The sequence below is a fragment of the Psammomys obesus genome, unplaced genomic scaffold (assembly GCF_907164565.1).
Source record: "Psammomys obesus unplaced genomic scaffold, mPsaObe1.curated_primary_1811, whole genome shotgun sequence".
Lineage (NCBI taxonomy): Eukaryota > Metazoa > Chordata > Mammalia > Rodentia > Muridae > Psammomys > Psammomys obesus.
The window spans coordinates 6,370,273-6,391,559 of record NW_026588752.1 but is presented as its reverse complement, the minus strand read 5'-3'; the positions used below and the strand labels follow the sequence as shown (position 1 = coordinate 6,391,559).

The following is a 21,287-nucleotide window of genomic DNA, read 5'->3' as shown; positions in this document are numbered from 1 at the left end:
TGAGAACTGGTCCCCAACTCCGTTTTAGGTGCTATAGATGGAAGCCAGGGCTTCTTGCATGTTAAGTGAGAGCTCTGTCTCAGCCACACAGGTCCTATGAACGTGGCGTGTGCACAAGCCCCCCTTCATTGGTGGTGAGCACCTCTGCCGCATAAGCCTCTACAGTCTTAACCTGCAAAGCAGCTGCTCTCTGCTTGGCCCCCCACAGATGGTGCTTCTTACCGGTTGGCCACTTACCGGTTACTACCAGCCAGCAAGATATCAGGGACAGCCAACCAGGGCCACCAACATGAACAGGCTCCTCAGGGTATCTTTTCAGGAGAATATATTTGGACCTTTTACGCCTGGGTGCCAAAGTCTACATACCTCTGACATCGCCTGCTTTCTGGGGTGACTCAGTGTTCTCTCTCTCTCTCTCTCTCACTCTCCCTGCCTCCCTCTCTCTCTTTCCCTCAGTCTCTCATACAATTCAGGGCTGTTGCAGTTCTTCTGATGTTTCCATGGCAACTCTCACAAGGATTTCATAGAACATAAGGTGTTTGAGCAGGAAGGGCCCTTGGAGATCAACTCCTCCTCCACATTTCACAGAACAGGAAGTAGGTCCAGAGAGGCGATGCCAAGTACCTGGGGTCACACAGCAAGAAAGGGACCTCTGCCCTCTCCTCTGGAATTTAGAAAGCAGACAGCTGAGTTGCAAGGGTCTGAAACCTCACGAGATGCTCTGAGAACACAAGATTTCAGGGCTCTGCCTTGCTTGCTAAAGGACTGAAGCCCAGTCTGACTTCTGTGGCTCAACCACAAAGCTTTCCCTTCGATGCCAGTGAGGAGGACAGGCGCAGGCAGCACAGGGTCTGTCCTCAGAAAGCTCCCAGATGGGTACAGAAGCTTCTGGAGAACCACTGGGGGGCATCCAGGGTGCCAGAAGTAGGAACAGGAGGAGCATGGCAAACAGGGCTCCAAGCAGAACCTGTAAGGTCAGGAACATGGCTCTCATTCCTGCCTCAGACTCTGAGGTAGGGGTAGAGCTGGAAGCCTAGGTAAAATGGGAGAGACCAGCCAGGCTGGGGACTCCTGGGAGATGCTATGCCAGGGCAACTCCCAGAAAGACCAGATAGAAGTTTACAAGAGCTGAGGGGCATGTGAGGACCAGAGGTCTGGGCTGAAAGAGAACTCAGAGACAAGGTTTCCAGGGGTCCTGGGTGGCTCCTTTTATTCGGAAACAAGGGCGTGTGGGCATCTTTTTCTTTGCTAGCACTGACCCATCTTTCATTCCAAGGTTGACTTTCCAGGGTCATACAGGGTCATACAGCCAGCTCTAACTCCCTGCCTTGGGGGTCAGTCCCTGGCAGCAGTGCTCTTCTGCGCAAATTTGAAGATCCCAGAGCTTGGGGGACTCCAGGCCAGACTAAGGACAGTGTCAGACTAATGCTGTCACACTGTCCTCTCCCTTTCTCACCAAACTGGTCCCTTGCCTCAAGCTTGGTCTGAGGGGTCATTAGCTATTGCTATGTAACAAACATCTCCCAAATACCTGGTTTTAAAAGGCTCATACCAGGAACTGGAGAGATGGCTCAGTGGTTAAGGACACTGACTGCTCTTCCAGAGCACCGGGTTCAAATGGTGGCTCACAGCTGTCTGTAACTCCAAGATCTGGCACTCTTACATAGACATACATACATACATACATTGCACATAAAATAAAGATAAAAATGAATTAAAAAAAAAAAAAGACTCATCTCCTCATAGCTAGAGGAACATGGTAGCCTGCTATAACCCCAGCACTTGGGAAGCTGAGGCAGGAAGACTGAGTTTGAGGCCACTCTGGTCCATACAGTGAAACCCTATTTTACACAGCATTGTCCACTGAGCCTGTGTGTCCATCAGAAACCTGGCTTATTCAGCTGGAGAGTCAGTTACTCTCCGTTGGCTGCTTGAGTGTTCTCTAATCATGGCACCTATATTCTGAAAACCACTGTCAAACAAACAAAAACACTGTCTCTGGGTGCAAGAAACTGGGGTCACTTCTGTTGTCTCCCTGCTGTGGCTCGGAGGCCAGGGTAGGAGACCCAGACCCAGACTGGGTTTCTCTGTGTAGTCTTGGCTAGAACTTGCTCTGTAGATCAGGCTGGCCTCTGCTCCCCGAGTGCTGGGATCAAAGGCATGCACCACCACCACCCAGCTGCCATCTTCTTTTGTTGTTGTTTTGTTTTTTGAGACAGGGTCTCACTATGTAGCCCTGATAGGCCTGGAACTTGCTATGTAGACCAGTTTTAACTCACGGAAATCTGCCTACCTCTGCTTCATGAGTACTAAGACTAAAGGCATGCGCCACCATACCCATATGAGGCCCGTGTTTCTAACTTACATTTCTTTTGCCAATTTAGCAATTGCTTATTGAGGCCAGGAGCTGGCTGCCAGGGATATGGCAGTGACCAAGACAAGCTGCTTCCTGTGCCCAGAAGGCTTACATTCCAGAGTGAGAAACAGATGGGAACAGAGGAGCCTTTCGATATAGTGATCAAAGACGAGTAGAACTGTGGGGAAGGGAGAGCCGGGGCCTGAGGTACTTGGAAGAAAGTAGAGACTTGGATTTTATGTAAACGCTCCTCATTTTTAAGGCAAGTCTGTCTCCTTTGCTGCTGGAGGCTCCCCTCCTCTGCTGCCCTCCCACTTTCTCTGGCTTGCCTCTTCCGTCTTTCCTCCAAGATGACTGCCCTACCTTCATTAGTCACACCCATAATACCCTAATAGCAGCTCCTTCCCCAGAGCATCCAAAACTGGAACTCTTTGTGTATCCCACGTACTGAACATGTTCTGGCCAGCGTCTGGAAGAAGGCTGTATGGTCTGCTTCCTAGGACAAGTAGGCCCAGGCTGTTGAGGTTCCCAGCTGAGATCCTGGGCCAAACATCCTGAGGTTGGCCTTGTGAGGGTGGGACACCTGGAGTTCTCAGGGAATGCAAAAGTGGGAGCCCAATACCCTACTCTAGGTCAGGACTTTAGATTTGAAGATTGGCCTGAGAGAGGTAGAAGGCTTTGAGCCCCAGAGGTAAGGAATCGTTAGTGACCTGCGCTGCCGGCTGAGAAAGCTCATCTTTCTCAGACTTCCAAGAGAGGCTTCCAAGAGACCCAGAGCTTTGGGGACAGCGATCACATCTTGGAGGACAGCTAGGCCATTTTATAGAAACACCAAGAAATACCCTGTCACAAGGGCACCATCTCCTGTCCTTAACCTCCTCTGATCACTGATGTCTCATTCTCCAGATTGGAGTGTCTTGGGTGAGAGGCTTTGGACAGAGCTCCTCCAGTCAGCATAGGTAGGGCAGCAGGGTCAGATCCTGGAGGTGTATACCAGCTCCTGGACCAGTTTGGGGTCTAGAGAATCAACACTGACCTCTCTAGGGTGAGAACCTAAGATGGAAAGACCATGAACCCAGTCACTTCTGGGGAAGGGACCTCCTGTCTCCTTGGCAGAGGTCTTGCAATGGTTATCTCTGATGACCTGATGCTACCTGCTTGTGGTGCCCACTTCCTTTCTCACTTCAGATACGCATGCTTCAGCCCAGGTGGCAAAGTCTGTGAGGAAGAGCCCAGTATGCCTATGATCAGCTGAGCCCAGAGTGCTCAGGCGTAGCAAGGATTGTTCGTGAAGCCTGAGTGTTGGGGCTTCCTGGATCCGCTGGATCCGCTTGCCCTGGAGGGAACTGCCTTGAGAACAAGTGGGTCAGGTAGCTGGCGTCTCTGGCTGAGAAGAAATCGCGGGCTGACTATTCATGCAAGCCATCTGTCCTAGCACACTCAACTCAGAACACAGTTTTGTCCCAGGTCCAGGCAACAGTCTCTTTAGGGAGGTTACTGAGCTGGGACCCTGGGGTAAGAAACGGTGCAGCAAGAGGACACAGATGCGGACCCTACATGTAGACAGCTGGGCCCCTTGCGTTTTAGCCCAGTACACTGGAACACGGCCTCGGTGGGACCTCCTGACCCCTCCCCCGGAGCGGCGGGCTTATTTGCATGGCTCCGCCTCAGAGCGGCCATTGGCAGCTGTGACAGGAGGCCGGGCCTGAGTGTCGGCGCCGCCTGTGAGGAGGCGGGGCCCGGGCAGGCGCTGAGTGCTGGAGATGCTGCTGTTGGTGCCGCCGCCGCCGCTGTTGCTGCTGCGGGACAGGTTCGGGTCTGAGTCCGGCTTGGCGGCCACGGGGCGTGGGTCGGCCCGGGGCGCGGTGGTACCATCGGGAACACACTGAGAACCATGTCCAGGAAGAAGACCCCCAAGAGCAAGGGAGGGAATGTGCCCGCTGCCTCTACGCTGCCTGCCGCCGCCAACGGGCCCCGTCTGGCACATCCCGGGACTGCGCGCCCTGGCCCGGAGGCGCCGCCCAATGGGCCCCCGCAGTCCGGCCGGCCCTCACTCGGTGGCACTGGAGACTTCTACGACGTTGCTTTCAAGGTGAGCCCGGCACCTCCCTGCCATGGGAATGCAGCAGGTGGCGTTGGATCCTAGACTACAGGGAGGGCCTCCGGGGAAGTGTTCAGGGCCTTGCGGACCCTCGTCGCTGAGCTGGCCAGAGCAGCACCTTGCAGCTGGCACGGCAGTACCTTACACTGTTGCGCGAGCCTGCGTGCGGGCACGCGCGCGCGTCCACACACACACACACACACACACACACACACACACACGCAACTATTAGGCTCCTGTCTAGGGTATTCAACAGCTGGCAGGGCCTTCTCCACTCCACCAAACAAGGGGCCCTGAAGAGTGGAGTCCTGAAGCTGTCCCTCCCCGACCTGTGGCCCCTATCACTGCTCCAGGCTCATCAAATCCCATCCATATGCTGCCTTCCCTCACTCCTAGGGGCTATAAAGTCGCCTTTTTTTTTTTTTTTTTTTTTTTCTGGGAGGGAAGAGAAAGAGGCCATCCCAGTCCAGACCAAAACTGAAGCTTGTGTGAATTTGACCGCCTCCAAAGACTGGGCCATCACTGGGCTCCGAAGCATTCGGCCTCAGTGCTCGTGGGGGAGGGAAAGACTGCCCTTCAGGCCCACAGATCGTCCCTAACCCCTCTGCACTTCCAAAACTGACTGGCACACCTCTCCGGAGCCTTGCTGCTGAGATTTGAAGGAGCCCCTGGCACTGAGTCCCACTGCTCTTTTAGGAGTTTCCGGCTGCCGTCCCATGGTTCTGCTCCTCATAGGCAAATGCTGCTCTCCCAGATCGAGCACGATGTCTGTGGCGGAGGGGTAGGGAAGAGGAGAGGCGAACGGGGACAGCCAACCTCACTCCCCATTGACTGAGGTGGCATTGTTGGAGGGAGAGGTGACAGGGCACTGCCAGGGGCTATTTCGGACCCTGCTGCAGTGTTTCCCCAGGCTATGCTGAATGCTCATCTCCTCTCCCATCCCAACCCCACGCTCAAGGCAGACCAGAAACGTCTCTAGATGGGCAAGGCCCTCAGCTCCAAGCCTGACTCCTCTGACCCTCCTGCCTGTTCTAGGTCATGCTGGTGGGAGATTCCGGTGTGGGGAAAACCTGCCTGCTTGTGCGCTTCAAGGATGGGGCTTTCCTGGCTGGTACCTTCATCTCCACTGTGGGCATTGACTTCCGGGTGAGCGTGGAGGCTGATGTCCTGAGCTCTGACTGGGTCCAGCTCTCCTGTGATTCTTATACATTTTCCTCCCAGTACCCTGGCCAGCTAATTCTCCCTCTCCTGATATGTCCATAGGCCCAGGGGGTGGAGCCTAGCCACCAAACCAGCTGCCTTCCAATACCCGAAGGTCCTGGGGAAGCCTCTTACCATCCAAGGTAGTAGCTGCATGCAGCTGAAGCGTCCCAGGGACTGATGCTATACCTCAAAGTATTGAGAGTGAAAGGGAACCCATGGCCTGTTCATGAAGGAGGTCCCTGTCTTTGCATGTGGACACCTCCTTAAGATCCCAGGCAGGGTCCTGGGAGCTCCAACGTCACAAAGCCCTCCCAACCCCCCCCCAAGCCTGAATCTCATGTGCTGAGGTGTTGGGAGTGTTCTTGACAAATCCTGAATTTGCATTTTTTCTCACCCTTTAATTAGACCCAGTTAGCAGGTTGGGAGGAAGGCCCAATCTGAAGACAGGAGAGGGGGGTCCCTCCAGGGGGAACTGTTCTTTATCCTGACTGAGGATCGAAGGTCTTCTCAAGCCCCCTAGGTTATAAGACTATAGGATGGAGTAAATGCTGAAGTACCAGAAGCAAATGGGATATACTTGAGAGCAGATGTTTCTTGCCTGTCCTGGTCCCTCCCCTTCCCCCGACCTCTTGGCTCCTGGGTGGAAGGTGAGGGAGGTAAGGCTGCTTGGTTTGCACCCCTGCTTGGGGTGCAGAAAGTATCCTTCCTCGCCAGGCAGATGGCTAAGCCTGGTTCCCTGGAGACCTAGCACTGACAGCGGGAACTCTGGAGAAAGGGGGAGGCAGGCTTAGCCTCACATGGCTCCAGGCCCTAGTCAACCCTTCTCTGGGTGACAGCTGGACGGGAACTCCAGTCTGGTGTCTAATCTTGAAAAGGACAGCTCTAGAAGACCTGCAGACAGCCAATTCATGAATATCACCATAGATATGCATCAGCCATAGATCTGGGATCTGTGGTTTCAGTACAGAGTTAAACAGGCTTAATCCCTTGGGAAAGGGGTGTCCCAGTGATTGATGGGGGGGGGGATAAAATTAGCTTCCTCAGGCAGATGTAGTTCTCGGGGTACACAGTAGCCCATTAAGTTGAAGGTGTCCCATCTACCCATCTGGAGAAAGGGAACCTGGCACAGTGCAACAGATCATTTGTACCACAGATGACTTCAACTAAGCTAGTATCTGCCTTTAAGCAGGAACAGCAGTGCTACACTCGTGGCAAATAGGAACCTGTGTAGGACCTGGTGGGGGGTGTGTGTGTGTGTTAGCAAGGTCCCAAAGTGAACATAGCTGGCCATGATAATCTAGCCTCAGGACAGCCAGAGAAGAGACCCAGATAGGCTGTCACCAGGCAGGCTCACCTGGAGAGGATCCCTCAGGGCTTGGTGCTGGAGGCAGTGGCAGGGAATACCAGGCAGCTGCTAGGAGCATACACTGGACCTTAATTCTCAGAGCAGAAAGGGAACCAGGTGCTGTAGGAACGGGATAGGGGTTCCCCAGCCTCCCATCAGTGTGTGTGTGTGTGGGGGGGGGATTCAGCCATGCTTTGCGTTACTCCCTTTCCTACTTCAACTTTGGGATTCCCCAGGCCAGAGGATGGCAGGCATCCTTACTGGTGCTGGCTGGTTCTGTTTCAGAATAAAGTTCTGGATGTGGACGGCATGAAGGTGAAGCTGCAGGTGAGGTTAAAGAAGTGCAAGTTTGGGGCTGGAGACACCAGGGAGAGGTTGGGCAGTCTGACCAGCTCCTGTCGTCATAGATCTGGGACACAGCTGGCCAGGAGCGGTTCCGAAGCGTCACCCATGCCTACTACCGGGATGCTCATGGTAAGACCAGACATGGGGACCAGCTCTCCTCCATGAGGAGTCTGGGTGGCCCACTGGCATGGGGTCACGGGATGAGTAGTCACTGTGGGAGAACAGGTGTGGGGGATACGGTCACATCCTGTGACTTGGGTACCTAAAAGTGTGCGGGTACTAAGGAGCCACTGGGCCCCAGGGGTGTCCTCATTGCTTTCTGTATCCAGCACTGCTGCTGCTTTATGACATCACCAACAAAGACTCCTTCGACAACATCCAGGTCAGTGACCTTCCTGGTGGGGAAATAGGGCAAGACTGGCCAGAAGTTTCATGGTGGCCAGGGTGTGTATTCAAGGGGCCTAGGTGACATTTGGCTCCATTAGCAGGACCACTGCATAAGGTACCAAGTGAGGTACATGGGAGGGCTTCTACTAGGAAAAGGCCCAAGAGGGCATGGACCAGCCCTGAGACTGGTACAGCTTTCCCCATACAGGCCTGGTTGACAGAGATCCAAGAATATGCCCAGCAGGACGTGGTGCTTATGCTGCTAGGGAACAAGGTGGGAACCTGGGCCTGCCCTCTCCAGCCTGGCACCACAGGGCAAGCCGTGGACTGGCACTAACAAACTCTCTGTGCCTGGGCCAGGTTGACTCTACCCAAGAACGCGCAGTGAAGAGGGAAGATGGGGAAAAATTAGCCAAGGTGAGTCAAAATGGGGAGGGTGAGGAGGGTGTTCCTGAGGTTGTGGCACTTGCGTTGCCCCCAGCCAGCCAGCACCTAGCTGGCAGCAGCTATTTGCAGGAGTATGGGCTGCCTTTCATGGAGACCAGTGCAAAGACCGGCCTCAACGTGGACTTGGCTTTCACAGCCATAGCAAAGTAAGTCCTGGTAGTCAACATGGTCTAAGCCTCTTTGGAAGTGGTTGAACAGGCTACCTTGTGCTCTATTGTCACCCCCTGCTCTTCAGGGAGCTGAAACAGCGATCCACGAAGGCTTCCAGCGAGCCACGCTTCAGGCTGCATGACTATGTTAAGAGGGAGGGTCAAGGGGTCTCCTGCTGTCGACTCTGAACCTGCCTGATAATCAGTCCCACTCTGGAGGAAGCAGCCCCGCCTTGGAAAGCTGTACAGGAGGCTGGTTGACTTCAACCAGTGGATGCCCCCAGTGGACTCCAAGACTCTGGAGGCTAACGCTCTCAACCCCTTTGCCCTGGTGGCCACCACAGAAACCGCTTTGAAGCAAACCATGCCACGACACTCTACTGCCCTCTTCTGGACACTTCCAGCAATGAGGATCACGCCGCATACATGCTACCTAACCTCCCAAGAAAAGCCATGTTATCCACTGCCCAGGCAGGACCCCACCCAGGACAAAGGGCTACATCGCTCATCTTTGTCCACTTGTTGGCCTGCTTCCGGCTCTCTACTAGGAGGCTCTGTGATGTAGGAAAACTAGCTAAGTGCTGGAAACCACAGGAATGTTGGGACTGCAGAGCTAAGATACCACTTAGGCTGGCCCAGCCTTTTCCACTTTGTACTAAAGTCACCACACCACAAACTGGAATCAAAGCCTGTTCTCAAAAAGCCCCCACTAATAAAAAGTTGTTTTCTGGAGTTTGTGTCATCCATGGAAAACCACCTTCTAAGGCCAACAGGATGGCTCAGTGGGGGTGGGTAAAGGAACTTACAGTCCCCCATAAAACCCGGATTATCAAGATTAGAGTGCACCACAATCTGTTCCTGAGGCAGAACTAGCTTAAAAGCTCACTCCAGCGCTGTTATGAAAACATTACTTTCATCACGATTCACATCCTTTACTGTGCTAACAGCACATGAAATAATGACGTCCGAAGCCAAAGTAAGGTTGCACTTTTGCTTTATTGCTAAGAAATTCACATACACAGATGTCCAGCTTACCAGCAAAACCTCCTGCCCGCTGGGTCTCTAGTTGTAGCTGATTTACAGTCAAAGTCTGCAGCCGACTCACCATGCTCTGAAAGTCAAACAATAACGTAGACATTAATCTTCCCTTTGGCTGAGTTTACACTCAAAGCCCTTCCAATTAAAGGCAGCGCCCCCAAGCCTCAGTCTCGTAATGTAATCAGACTGCACAAGCAGTTTTCATACGAGGTGTCAGAAATTAAAGAAGTTCATCACAGGCTCGGTGCTGCAAAGGGAAAGCAGGCCCGAGTTAGTCTTACCTGGAAAAAAGGAAGCCAGAAGATTCAGAGGAAAGGATTAAAGCAGAGCCCAGACCAACTGTAGCTCTTGAGGAAGGCCTACAGTTGAGGGGCCCTTCGAGTTCCTTTGGCGACCACTGGCCGCAAAACGCCCTTCAGAGAAAGAGAAGAGAAGAACATTGCGCGACACTAATTCACTCCCAAAAGATCGGTGGCTCGCGAGGCGCAAGCATTTATAGAACTGCCCCTTATGTGACTGGGCAATCTCTGAGGAAGTGCCCACCTTCCTCCGCTGTTGATACGCTCCTCAAGCTATCCTGCAGTTTCCACCAATCGTTCGGTGGACTTTCTTGGAGGCGGTATCTTGGGTAGCAGGAAGATCCTCCCGGTTGTAGAGCCGCTGAGTCCTTGAGCGACGAGGGCATTTAGCCAATCAAATTCCGATCTGCAGCATAGAGTGATTCTGAAGCCACCGACCCAGCCCTTCAGTGCCGAGGTCGCCGGAAGTCGTAGTTTAAAAAGCTCAAAGCTTAAGGCAGCCGCCAGAGTCTCTGGAGTCCTTGAACTACAAGTTCCGACATGCATAGCGCCCGGGCCCTTCCGGCTCCTGTATCCTGTATCTTTCCCGGCCACGGGCCGAGGGGCAAGATGATGCCGGAGGGTGTAGCCGCTGCTCCCTGGCAGCCGCGGGCGGGTGAGTGTGAGCGCGGCGCACTGGACCTGGGACTCCTTCATCCCGACCGTGCGAAGGGGTGCAGGCTGGTATGGGAGCGTAGCGAGCGGTCGTCGGCCTAGCCTGGGGGGCGGGACTGAAACAGCTAGGGTCTCAGCCTCCATAAATCAGCCTGACTGTCAGATCAGTCTGTCACTCCTTTCCTTCACACTCTCTCTTGTTCTTTCTGCACTCCTACGTTTTCTGAGCTCTGCCTCTGAGCCAGGAAGTATCCTAGGCTCTGGAGAGTCGGCGGAGAACCGGATTCCAAACTGATAAGCTCATCTGGTTTCGAGACAGATCATTCTGCCTCTAGGGTCCTATGTATTGTAGGCTGTTGAGCAGCATTTCTGGTTTTGTTCCCTGGATGGTAGTAATAGCCACAGCCCTGTTCTGTTACAACAAAAATGTCTCAAGACTTTGGTAAATGTCTCACTGTCCAGAACTGTTATTCTAAAAAGAGCGAGTGACTGACAAAAAGAGTTAAAACCCATGAGGAACTATGACAAGTATTATGGGGGGAAAAAAACTGATTGCAGGTAAAGTGAGTGTTGGGCGTTCTTAGGTCGTTTGGTAGGGTGTTTTCCAATTAGCCAAAGACCTGATGGAGAAGTCAGTTCTGAGACATTGCCGGAAGAGCCTTACAGGCGAGGGAGCCAGAGCGATAAAGGCTCTGTGAGAAAGGGCTTGGAGGAAGCGAACATGCACTAGCAAGTGATAGGTGAGGTAGGAGGCAGATGAGGGCAAAGTCTGAGAGCCTTCTGGTATGCATAATGATGAACTTTATGATTCAGGTGAGATGCAGGAAAGAATGAGGAAGTCAGATCATTGCCTTCTAACCCTCACTAGAGACCAGTTGTCCTAGCCTAGATTTTTTGAGGCAGGCCAAGATGATCAGATGAGGTTGAGGTCTAGAGAGATCTTCCCCTTCAGTCTCATCTCCCCTCACCCCCTCTCCATGCACACACAGGCTCACTCCTCTGCAGACTGTTCACTACTGGCATTTTTAACAGCCGTTCAGCTTGGTTCTTCAGTCTTCTTTGGGCCGTACTGCGCTCAGATACCTTTCTTGGGGGTCTGTGTGGCATGCACTGCTTCAGTCATAAAGACACTCCAGAAGACACTTCGTGCATTCTTGTTTCTCTGTGGAAACTCCAGACCCTGCACTGGAGGTTCGTGCATTAGTTTGCCACTGTCCCTTCAGGAAGTGAGAACCACTGTATGCAGCCTGACTAAGCTAACCACAGACCAGGAAGGAGTGGCCAAGAGTGGTGTCCAAATCAGAGAAGTTCCTTGATGTAACTTCTTGTAGCTATTTATCAAAATCTTTGTGGAAGTGAATAGAAAAGATCAGGGTCTTTAGTGCTGATCTGTAGCTCACGGAGTAGAAATAAATGGGGCTATGTACCCTTCCCCCCTGCTTCTAGCTCCCCTGGGGTCAGACTCAACAGTCTTTGGGGGAGGTGTCTCCCTATTCTCCAGCACCCAGTGGGTGTAAATCTTGGATGAAGCAATGACTGATGCAGGAAATAGGAAGAAGGTCCAGCTGAAGGAGGACCTAAGCTGGCCAGAAAGTGTTGGCAGCTTAGTTTCCGTGATGGGCTGCCTGGCTCAACTTCGCTTAAGGACTAGCAGCGGGGCTCCTAGTTTACTAATCGCCATGGAGGGAGCAGAAGGAACAAAGTTTGGGTTGTCACTTGTGTGCCCACACACTGGCTTGTCTGTGGGCCAGCCTTTTGGCCTTTCTCTGCATCCACTCCAATCTCTCTGAGCTGCTGCTGTTGGTGTGTCCATAGCTTTTAGTTATGTTATCTCTGACAGCTCCTTTCAGGCTTGGATCCATTACAGTGTTTTATGGTGAGATATAGTCTCCTTCAAGGCCTAGTAACTTACCCAATCATTCCCTTCTTGAGTGGTCAAAGTAGAATTTGGGTCCAGTGTGTCTGAATCTGGAGCCGATGGTCATGACCACTCTGCCATAAGTGTCATGTGTGTGGAGTTTCAGCCTGTGCCCACCTTTAAGAACTATCAGCTGGTTGTATCTTGCTATGGACCAGGGTCCCCATAAGTCTGGTCTTGCCAGCAAGTGGGCCTCTAGCACTTTATCAGCTCTCTGACTGGCTTGTTCATGAGAAACCCTTGAAGAGGAACCTACCAATCCCTCATCTTTCAACAGAACCTCCTAGGGTGCCCAGAATGCCAGTCCTAGGGAAGAGTAATATGACAGAAGGAAAACAGACTACTAGGACTGAGCTGATAATGTAGGACTTGATACTTGAAAGTCCCAGGCAGAAGTCCAGGCAGAAAGTCATAGTATAGAAGCCAAGAAATAGGGCCATCTCATTGTATAAGGGGAGAAGGGGTGTGTGTGGGGGAACCTTGAAGAAATTCAGGTTTGAGGGATGGAGCTGCCTTGAGTGCCAGAAGCAGGTGTATAGTGTGGGATGGGGCCGGGCAGATCCCTGCCCTCTGCGTTCTGTCTGGCCTGGGACTTTAGTGTACCCAGCTTCTGTCAGGTGGGAAGAAGAATACACAAGGGAATCAAAGCCTAGACCTGTTGCCACAAGTTTGATACCAGTTAGATTTTTTTGAGATATCAGGGCACTGGAATGGGATGGCATATACCTCAGAATGCTCTCTCTGTCTGCTCTGGGTCTGGCTAGTCTCCTCTGGGAAGCGCTTCTAGATGAAGCCTGATTCCTCTACCACAAATATGGGGAAGGCAGGACAGTGAGGTGAGGCTAGGGCCACTTGCAGGAGGGGTGATGAAGTTCACTTCCCTGAGCCCTGAAGAGGTTCAGCCTGGGCAGGCAAGGTATAGAGTCTGGATATGGGATACAAGAAGGGGGCAGAACACTGGGAAGGAGAAGCCAATTAAGGAACTCCAGCCAGTTGGTGCTGTGGGTATAGCGGCAGGAAAACTGAGGGTAGAGGTCAGGCTGGGGAGCTGAGAGGGAAGGAGGTGAACAGGCTCAGGGTTTGTAGAGATTCTGGGAGATCTTCAAGTGTGAGGTAAGCAAAGAAACTCTAGGGACCCTGACTGTCATACCCTGCCTGTTTGGGATGGAAAAGATGTGCTAAGACTTCAAGGGAACAGGCAGTGGAAGTGCATATGGCTTTGCTATGGCAACCAAGCCTGTTTCTATAGGATTTGGCAGCCAGATCTGGTTTGGAGCCAAGGGAGCTGAGGTAGGGGCTGGACATTCTTCAGGACCCTGCACTGGCTTCCTCATGCCAGGAGATATGCTTGGAACTCTGGCAAATATAAGCAGAGGCTCTGGCTGAAGTCCAGCCACCCACAGCTCAGGAAGGACTGAAGCCTTGAGCTGTTTGTCTACTGATGACAGCCAAGGTAGATAGTACCCTCCTCCATGGTCTGTCTGTCTCTGAGACAGGATGTCACTGTATATCCCAGGCCGGCCTTAGACTTAGAGTAATCTTCCTGCCTTGGGCTCTCAGTTTTTGGCTGTTTGTCTGTCTGTCTGTTTTTCAAGACAGGGTTTTTCTGTGTAGCCTTGGTTGTCCTGGACTCACTTTTTAGACCAGGCTGGCATTGAACTCCCAGAGATCCACCTGGCTCTGCCTCCTCAAGTGCTGGGATTACAGGTGTGTGCCACCGCATGGGTTTAACTTTTTGTCTCTAAAAAGACCAAATCTTGTGGCTGGAGAGATGGATGGCTCAGTGTTTGAGAGCACTTGCTCTCGCAGGTCAGTTCTCAGCACCTACGGGACATCGCACAGCTGTTTGTAACTCTAGTTCTCTTAAACTGCAAATCTAGTGCTCTTTTGGCCTCTGAACATTGTGTGTTTATGGTGCACAGACATACATGTAGCAAAACTGTAACACACACAAATTAAACAAATAAACCTTTTTGTGAAAAAGGTAGACTCCTAGGGGATTGGTGTAGAGCACTTCCTGCTTTGGCAGCAATCTGCAGTTGCGTTCCTAGTGTTCACAGAGGGTGGCTCACAACCACCTGAAACCTGACTCCAGGGAGTCCAACACTCTTTTTGGTTTCTGTAAGTACCAGTACACGTGCATGATTAAACACACACATAATTCTTTTCTTCTTTTATAAGATAAATCTTGGGGATCTAGATAGTTGGCTCAGTGGTTAAGAGCATCTTGGTTGCAAAGGACCCAGGTTTGATTCCCAGCACCCACATGGAGGCTCACCACTTCCTCAAGCACCAGTACAAATATGCACAGATACACATGTACACATAAAATAATGAAAATAAATCTTTAAAAAATAGATAACTCTCTTGCTGGTGGGATGGCTCTGTAGATGGGGAATTTGCCACCAAACCTGATGACCAAACCTGCCACCAAACCTGAAGGTCAGTCTCTGGTACGCACATGATGTGAAGGAAGAAAACCAACTCCTATAAGTTGTCTTCTAACTTCCACGTGTGCCGTAACACATGCACACGACCGTACACACGCACATACACACACAAAATAAAGACTATCTTGCTGCGAATAGATCAGTGGTAAGTGTGCTTCTTGTCAAGCATGGCGACCAAAGTGGAAGGAGAGACTGACTTCTACAGTTTGTAAATGGGGGAAGAGAATCTGAAAAAGAAAAAAAGTAAACTTAATAAGTAAGATTCTGTCATCCCAACACTTGGGAAGTTAAAGCAGGAAGATCATAAATTCATGACCAGCTTGAGCTCTAATAAGACTGTCTTTAAAAAATAAAATAAACAAATCTTGGACCAGGCAGTGGCGTTACATGCGCTTAATCCCATTACGTGGGAGGCAGAGGCAGGGGATCTCTGTGAGTTTGAGGCCAGCCTGGTCTACAGAGCCAGTTTCAGGACAGCCAGAGCTACACAGAGAAACCCTGTCTTGAAACAAAACAAAACAAAAAGAATCTGAGGGAATTCCATGTTTTAGAGTCTTAGGTCCAGGGCTCCACAGACAGGCAAGTAGTCATGGACTTGGAGAGGGGCCACAGAGCTTATGTGGCAAGTTCTGGCTTAGCCCCCTGTCCACAGCCTTTTCCAGCTTGAGAATGGGCTGCCAACCTTATGGGAAGCTGTCCGTCCACCCTGGGAATTAGAGGACAGGAGACCACCCAGGACACAGAACCCCTAAGAAGTTCCTACTCTGGTTGACAGCTTTCTCCCAGAGGGTAGGCTCCACCTTGTGGTGGGTTTGACACTTTCCCTGCCGTCTGGGCCTGGAGAATCCTGTTACTGTAAAGCTCAGGCCCTGAAGAGCAGTGTGTTGCTCATTCCTGTGCTAATAGTGATGGCTGCCTGTGGTACACGGATGGGGGCTCTGGGCTCTAGCCTGAGGTTAGCCTACCCTTGGGTCCATGAAGGTGACTGAGCCCATGGGAATTGGGAAGCTGCTACCCAAGCCCAGGGGAACCTGCCTCCCTCCTTTCAGTTCAGTTTAGCTCTCTGCTTCCTCTCAGGCTAGTTCTGTTTCCCAGTACTGGCTCTGTGGGCTGGCCCCATGATTTGTGTGCTGTCTCATGTACTCACTTTCTTCCTCCTCCTCTTCCTTCTTCTTTTTTTTTTTTTTTTTTTTTTTTTTTTGGTCTTTCTTTCTTTTTTATAATTTGAGACACAGTTTCTCTGTGTGGTCTTGACTGTCCTAGACTCGCTTGAGGCTGGCTTCCAGCTCACAGAGATCTGCCTGCCTCTGCTTACATGGTGTCCCCTGTAAATGTGCCTGGTTTTGTTTGTTTGTTTGTTTTGTTTTTTATTTTTTCGTTTTTGAAGACAGTTTCTCTGTGTAGTCTTACCTGTCCTGGAACTTGCTCTGTAGACCAGGCTGGCTTCTAACTCAGAGATCTGCTAGCTGCTGCCTCCCAAGTCTTGGGATTAAAAGCATAGGCCACCACACCCGGCTTTTTCTTTCTTTTAACCTTACTCTAGAGCTAGGGAGAAGCCAGCTGCTCCTGGCAGGTGTTAGGAAACAACTCTGTGGAGTGTAATACCATCCTGTGAGTCCACCCCCTTGGCTTCTCCAATGCATTAAACCTTTCACACTGCTGAAGCAAGTCCCGAAGACCCCAGGTTTATTTAGGTTGGTTGGACATCCCTGTGGCAGCGGTGTTTTCCTCTAAGTCAACATGACAAAAAGTTGCTGGCAGGCTGTCAAGGACCTTCCTACTCAGGAAGGAGCCTGCTGGGGGAAAGGGGCAAGGAGTGCAGGGTTTCCTACAGGCCACATTCACATCTCTGCCTCAGGGCTACCTCCTCATCTGAGCTTGCCTGTCCCTAGAAAGCCCAGCCTAAAGTACACAGAGCCAAGCCCTAGAATCATAGCTGGGCCTGGGGATACCTGGTGGGGTTGAGGCCAGTTCAGGGGGAGGGAGGAAGTGAGTACCATAGAGCCTCTGGTTTGCACTGGAAAATGTCATGGCAGCTGTGTGGCATGAGGCCAAGGTCAAGAAGAGGTAGGCTTTGGCCTGCCTTTTAGAGAATTTCACTTACCTATACTTGAGGGTGTTTAGAGTGGTAGGTGGCAAGTGCCTGACAATGCCAATTCCAGGGGCCAGGAGATACCCTGATTTGTGAGATGGGGGTTGAGACCTGAGGCCCTAAGTCTAAGTGGGTCCATTGCAGATGGCAGCTGAAAAGGTAGCTGAAGCCTGGACAGTAAAAAGGAAAGGGCCAGGAATCAGAAGGGTTGTAGACAGATTGGGAGCCATCCTTCTTCCATGTCCTCTGGGTGGGATTGAACAACTCAGAGTAAAGCGCTTCGTGGCCTTCTGGTGTTTGTGTGGAAGAGACAGTGCTGGGAGGGCCTGATGGAGGAAGTGGCAGAAGCCGCCCACATGCTGCATTCCTAGGGTACTGTCTGTCCCACCTTGATCTGGGCCTGGACTTAGCACGTGATCCACCTCGACCCTTCTGGAGCTCTCTCTTTTTCCTGACCCTTCTCTGTCCTTAAGGGCCTTGGCACTAACCAAGCCACCTTGTGGTGTAGTCCTGGCCTGTGGAATGGATGGATACTCCATCCCTGTGGCTTGTTCCTTAGAAGGTGGCTTCAAAGGCTCTACTGGGGCAGTGAGCATGTGGTCTGGATCACTAGGTGGCCTCATTAGAGGGAGCATGCATAGTTGATTGTGACCCTCCTCCTTGCAGGGAGCTCTCTGGGGCTTAAACAAAGCTGCTGCTTGTTTGTTAAACAGTGGTGCCTCCTAGCCCCACTATTGCTTGCAGAGTCCCGAGACTGGAGAAGCCCTTGGGGGATGCCATTCGTGTCCCTGCGGTGTATACAGCTGTAGTGTCCCAGGGTGGGTGTTGTCGTGGGCCTGTCCTGAATACAACCTACTGACAGGGTCTCTTTTAATCTTCCCTTCTCTGTAGACAGCGCATATCTACTCTTTCCCCTGCCCTTCTCTTCTGGGCAGAGCGGGGACACTGGCCCTTGTATGCTTCCCCTTGTCCCTTCTGCTACCCTAGCCCCTGAGGGGCACAGTTAGTTTGGGTGATCTCCACTGGTTGAGATTTAGGGTTCATCTTTTTTTTCTGTGAAGTGTCCTGTGAATGACCAGAGCTAGGAGACAATCTCAAGTGGCTGCCTATTGGTTTTTCATTTTGGGGGTTTGTGTTGTTGTTGTTTTGGTTTTCCGAGACAGCGTTTCTCTGTGTAACAGTGTCCTAGACTGTCCTAGACTCGCTTTTTGGTCCTGGCTGGGTCCTGATAGCATCTGCTATGGCAGAGAACATATTTGTGTTGCTCTGATGGGTCCCTGTGTGACTAAGGTATGTGTGCCACACCTTAGGCCCAGTGTAATGGATGGGTAAAAAGCAAGACCTTAGCCATAGGGACATTTGACCTGCAAAGAAGTAGGCCTCAAAGTGACCAGCTTTGATCAGAACCAGAGGATTAGCCAACACAGACGGGGTTTTTCAGCTCAGGGTAGAGCTGAGTGGCTTCCTCAAAGGTCCAGGGCCGAAGGGATGGTCCCACTAAAGGTCACTGTCCTCACGGGGCCCCTTTCCTGGACCTGGGGCCTTTTTAACCTGGAAGGAGCAGGCAAGAAGGCCCCTGCCCACTGTGGACCTACCAACATGGTATTAGAGGTAGAAAGAAGTTAAGACTTCCCCTGTGATGGGCTGGCCAGAGGTCTACCAGGTGGGGAATCTTAACTGATTTGCAGGAACCTAGGATGCCAACTCTCATTTTTGTTCTACCCATAGGGGACACTGCCCGAGGAACCTAGATGTCTCTCTAGAGCATGAGCTCAGCCAAGAGTGCCCGCTACAACCGCTTTTCTGGGGGGCCCGCCAACCTTCCCTCCCCAGACAGCAGTGGGGTAAGAGAGGTGCCTGAGGGTTAGGGTCTGCCGTCTGCATACGATACCCCAGGCCCCCAACATGCTCTCTTTCTCTATATATATCTATCTAAAACTTGCCCTGGAGGCTAGAGCTCCTGGCAGTCCTCTTCCTCCTTGAAAGGTCCCTCGGGACAGCCTGTACCTGTGGCATGTCACCATCAATATGCATGTGGGTAGATGGGCCACCAGCAGCTATCCATGTCAGTATGTGTGACCCTGTGTCTGTTGCATAAAGTCTTTTTCATTGTCTATTAGATCAGAATGGAAACGACCTTTGGGCCTACCTTTTCGACCGTTACCACCATCACCAAAGGTGAGCCTTTGATGAGGAAGAATCTGTGCTCCACTGGGATCTAGGGGTACCTCCTGCTGGGGTGAGCACTGGGTGCTTGTGTTGGTGAAGGAGCAGTTGGTCCCCTGGCTTCTGTTTCTTGCCACATCTCAGTCACCAGCTGGGTAGAGTTAGGCAGTCCCGTTCCTCTCGCCCCACCCCTTCTTCCTGAAAACCCGCCCATCCCCTCTCAGGGGCAGCTGTCTTGACTTTCGTGGCACACTAGTATATCTGTGTATCTTACTGCAGTGACCCATGCCTTATTTCAGCCACGGGCTCCTGGTGCCCAATAGGGTGTGGGTAGCGCCGCATCTTTTCTAGGGTGGGATCCCGTGCTGTCAGCCAGTGTGCTTTGAGAGCTCGTAGCAAGGTCAGGCAGCTGAGCAGGAGCCTTGCTGAAGGCTAGGGAAGGGCCAGGGCTCTGGGGCATTGTGTTCTGTTTTTCCAGCCCTGCTCCGCTGCAGGAGTGCACCAGCGACTAATTGGTTTTTTAATTGCCTTCCCATGGCTGAAGGCACAGGGCTACCAGGTACACACCAGTGCCTTCGATTCCTGGGTGACCTCAGAGGGCTCTGAAAGGGCCTCTTCTCCCACACCCACTACCCAGGAGGCCATTGCTTAACAGCTCGTCTACCTGCAGAGACTTCACAGTGCCTGTCACCACTGTTGAGATGTGTGGTACCCTGGTTTCTGGGTGGCTAGAGGTGGTCAACTAGGCAACGAGGTACCAGTACTTGCCTCATCTGGCCCTTCTCATTACGGATAGAGAAACTGAGGTCCAATAATAGAATAAGCAGTCATATTGCTGATCTTTTTTCTTTTTTTTGGTTTTGGTTTTTTGAGACAGGGTTTCTCTATGTAGCTTTGGCTGGGCTGTCCTGGACTCACTTTGTAGACCAGCCTGGCCTCAAACTGACAGAGATCCTTCTGCCTCTGCCTCCCTGAGTGCTGGGATTACAGGTGTGCACCACCATGTCCAGCCATATTCCTGATTTTGAATGGAGGCCTTTAGGGTTCTGGTTGCTATGACATCTGGATTTATTTCAACCTGGGCTAGTTGTAGTCCATTTCCAGTGCTGTAGCCTATAGGGCCTATGAGGAGGGTCTCTGGTTCCCATGTGGACCCTTGACCTTTCATTCTCAGGAACCTCTGCCTTCTGGCCCAGGCAGGGCTGGGTATTCTCTGGGCAAGAGGAGGGTGGCCGACAAGGCCAGCTCCAATTACTGATTCTGGTTGTGACAAGGAGGAAGCAGGCAACCAGAATGCATCGTTAGACAAGACTGTATTGAGGTCCTTCAGTCTCTCTGTACCTCAGTTTCCTCTTCTGAACTAAGGCTGAAAGAGAACTCAATCTGGCAGACTTACCTTAAGGACAAAGGGATGCCCCCAAGTGACCCACCCAGGAAAAGATGCCATGCCACTCAGGCACCATTTGAGGTTGATCGTGCACCCAGGTAAACACAGAGGGCCCCTTGTCAGGCTGAAGAATGGAGCCTTATGGGGACTCTAAAAGAAATGCTTTAGTTGGGTAAGGTGGTATTTGCCTGTAATCCTAGCACTCAGGAGGTAGACACAAGAAAATAATGCTTTTTAAGAAACACTGAAATATGTAGGGAGATCCTGTCTTAAAACAAGGGCTGGGCGAGGCATGGTGGTACACACATTAATTCCAGCCCTTTGGGAGGTAGGGACAGGTAGATCTCTGTGAGTTTCAGGCCAGCCTGGTGTACATAGTGAGACCCTGTCTCAGAAAAGCCAAATTTAAACAAGAACTGGATCTCGAGAGATATCTCAGTGTTTTAAGAGCATCAGCTGTTCTTCCAGATAACCCCAGGTTCAGTTCTCAGCACTCATATGTTGTTTCATGACAGTCTGTGACTCCAGTTCTAGGAGATCTGATGCCATCTTCTGACCTCCATGGTTACCAGGCACATAAGTGGTGCACAGACATATATGTAGGCAAAACACTCATACACATAAAATTAAAAAAGAAAAACAAGGGTTGGGGATCTAGAGCTCTTGCTGAGCATGAGCTAAGTTCTGGGTTCTCTGCACCAGAGGACGGAAATAAAGTAAATATTAAAGTCTCCTGTTGGAGCCAGGTCCAGTGGTGCACGCCTATAATCCCAGCTCTCGGGGATGCAAAGGCAGGTGGAGCTCTGTGGGTTCAAGGCCAGCCTGGTTTACAAAGTGAGTCCAGGACAGCCAAGGCTACACAGAGAAACCCTGTCTTGAAAAACCAAAAAGAAAGAAAAGAAAACACACACACACACACACACACACACACACACACACACACACACACA

General features: G+C 51.6%; 2 protein-coding genes, 1 long non-coding RNA gene and 1 other non-coding gene across 9 annotated transcripts in view; 2 read left to right on the top strand and 2 right to left on the bottom strand.

Annotated features, from left to right (window-relative positions):
• The first annotated feature begins 4,093 nt into the window (after positions 1–4,093).
• Positions 4,094–9,065, top strand: Rab26 (RAB26, member RAS oncogene family). The gene is made up of 9 exons (XM_055604619.1): positions 4,094–4,448; positions 5,493–5,603; positions 7,291–7,332; positions 7,413–7,479; positions 7,680–7,732; positions 7,946–8,011; positions 8,098–8,154; positions 8,254–8,330; positions 8,420–9,065. The coding sequence occupies exons 1-9, from the start codon at positions 4,251–4,253 to the stop codon at positions 8,520–8,522; spliced, it is 774 nt and encodes a 257-aa protein (XP_055460594.1). The 5' UTR covers positions 4,094–4,250; the 3' UTR covers positions 8,523–9,065.
• Positions 9,066–9,310: 245 nt separating this feature from the next.
• LOC129674678 (uncharacterized) lies at positions 9,311–9,823 on the bottom strand. The gene is made up of 2 exons (XR_008719821.1): positions 9,653–9,823; positions 9,311–9,444 (listed from the first exon to the last, which is right to left on the bottom strand). It is a non-coding gene; the product is annotated as an uncharacterized LOC129674678 (long non-coding RNA).
• LOC129674732 (small nucleolar RNA SNORD60) lies at positions 9,531–9,613 on the bottom strand. The gene has a single exon (XR_008719836.1). It is a non-coding gene; the product is annotated as a small nucleolar RNA SNORD60 (small nucleolar RNA).
• Positions 9,824–10,238: 415 nt separating the features above from the next.
• Traf7 (TNF receptor associated factor 7) overlaps positions 10,239–21,287 on the top strand; it is a 19,486-nt gene continuing 8,437 nt past the window's right edge. For 3 of the 6 annotated variants that reach the window (XM_055604440.1, XM_055604441.1, XM_055604439.1), the window contains exons 1-3: positions 10,239–10,325; positions 18,513–18,628; positions 18,905–18,962. In XM_055604440.1, coding sequence (XP_055460415.1) covers positions 18,551–18,628; positions 18,905–18,962 — 136 coding nt within the window. In that variant the 5' untranslated portion in view covers positions 10,239–10,325; positions 18,513–18,550. Of the gene's footprint in view, positions 10,326–18,512; positions 18,629–18,904; positions 18,963–21,287 lie in introns of those variants that run through there. The other 3 variants (XM_055604442.1, XM_055604445.1, XM_055604443.1) reach the window with 3 other exon arrangements.

Coding starts and splice junctions, on each gene's coding strand:
- Rab26 (XM_055604619.1), top strand. CDS start 4,251: ATGTCCAGGAAGAAGACCCCCAAGAGCAAGGGAGGGAATGTGCCCGCT. Junction 7,733..7,945: donor ACTCCTTCGACAACATCCAG/GTCAGTGACCTT, acceptor TTCCCCATACAG/GCCTGGTTGACAGAGATCCA. Junction 8,331..8,419: donor GCTTTCACAGCCATAGCAAA/GTAAGTCCTGGT, acceptor CCTGCTCTTCAG/GGAGCTGAAACAGCGATCCA.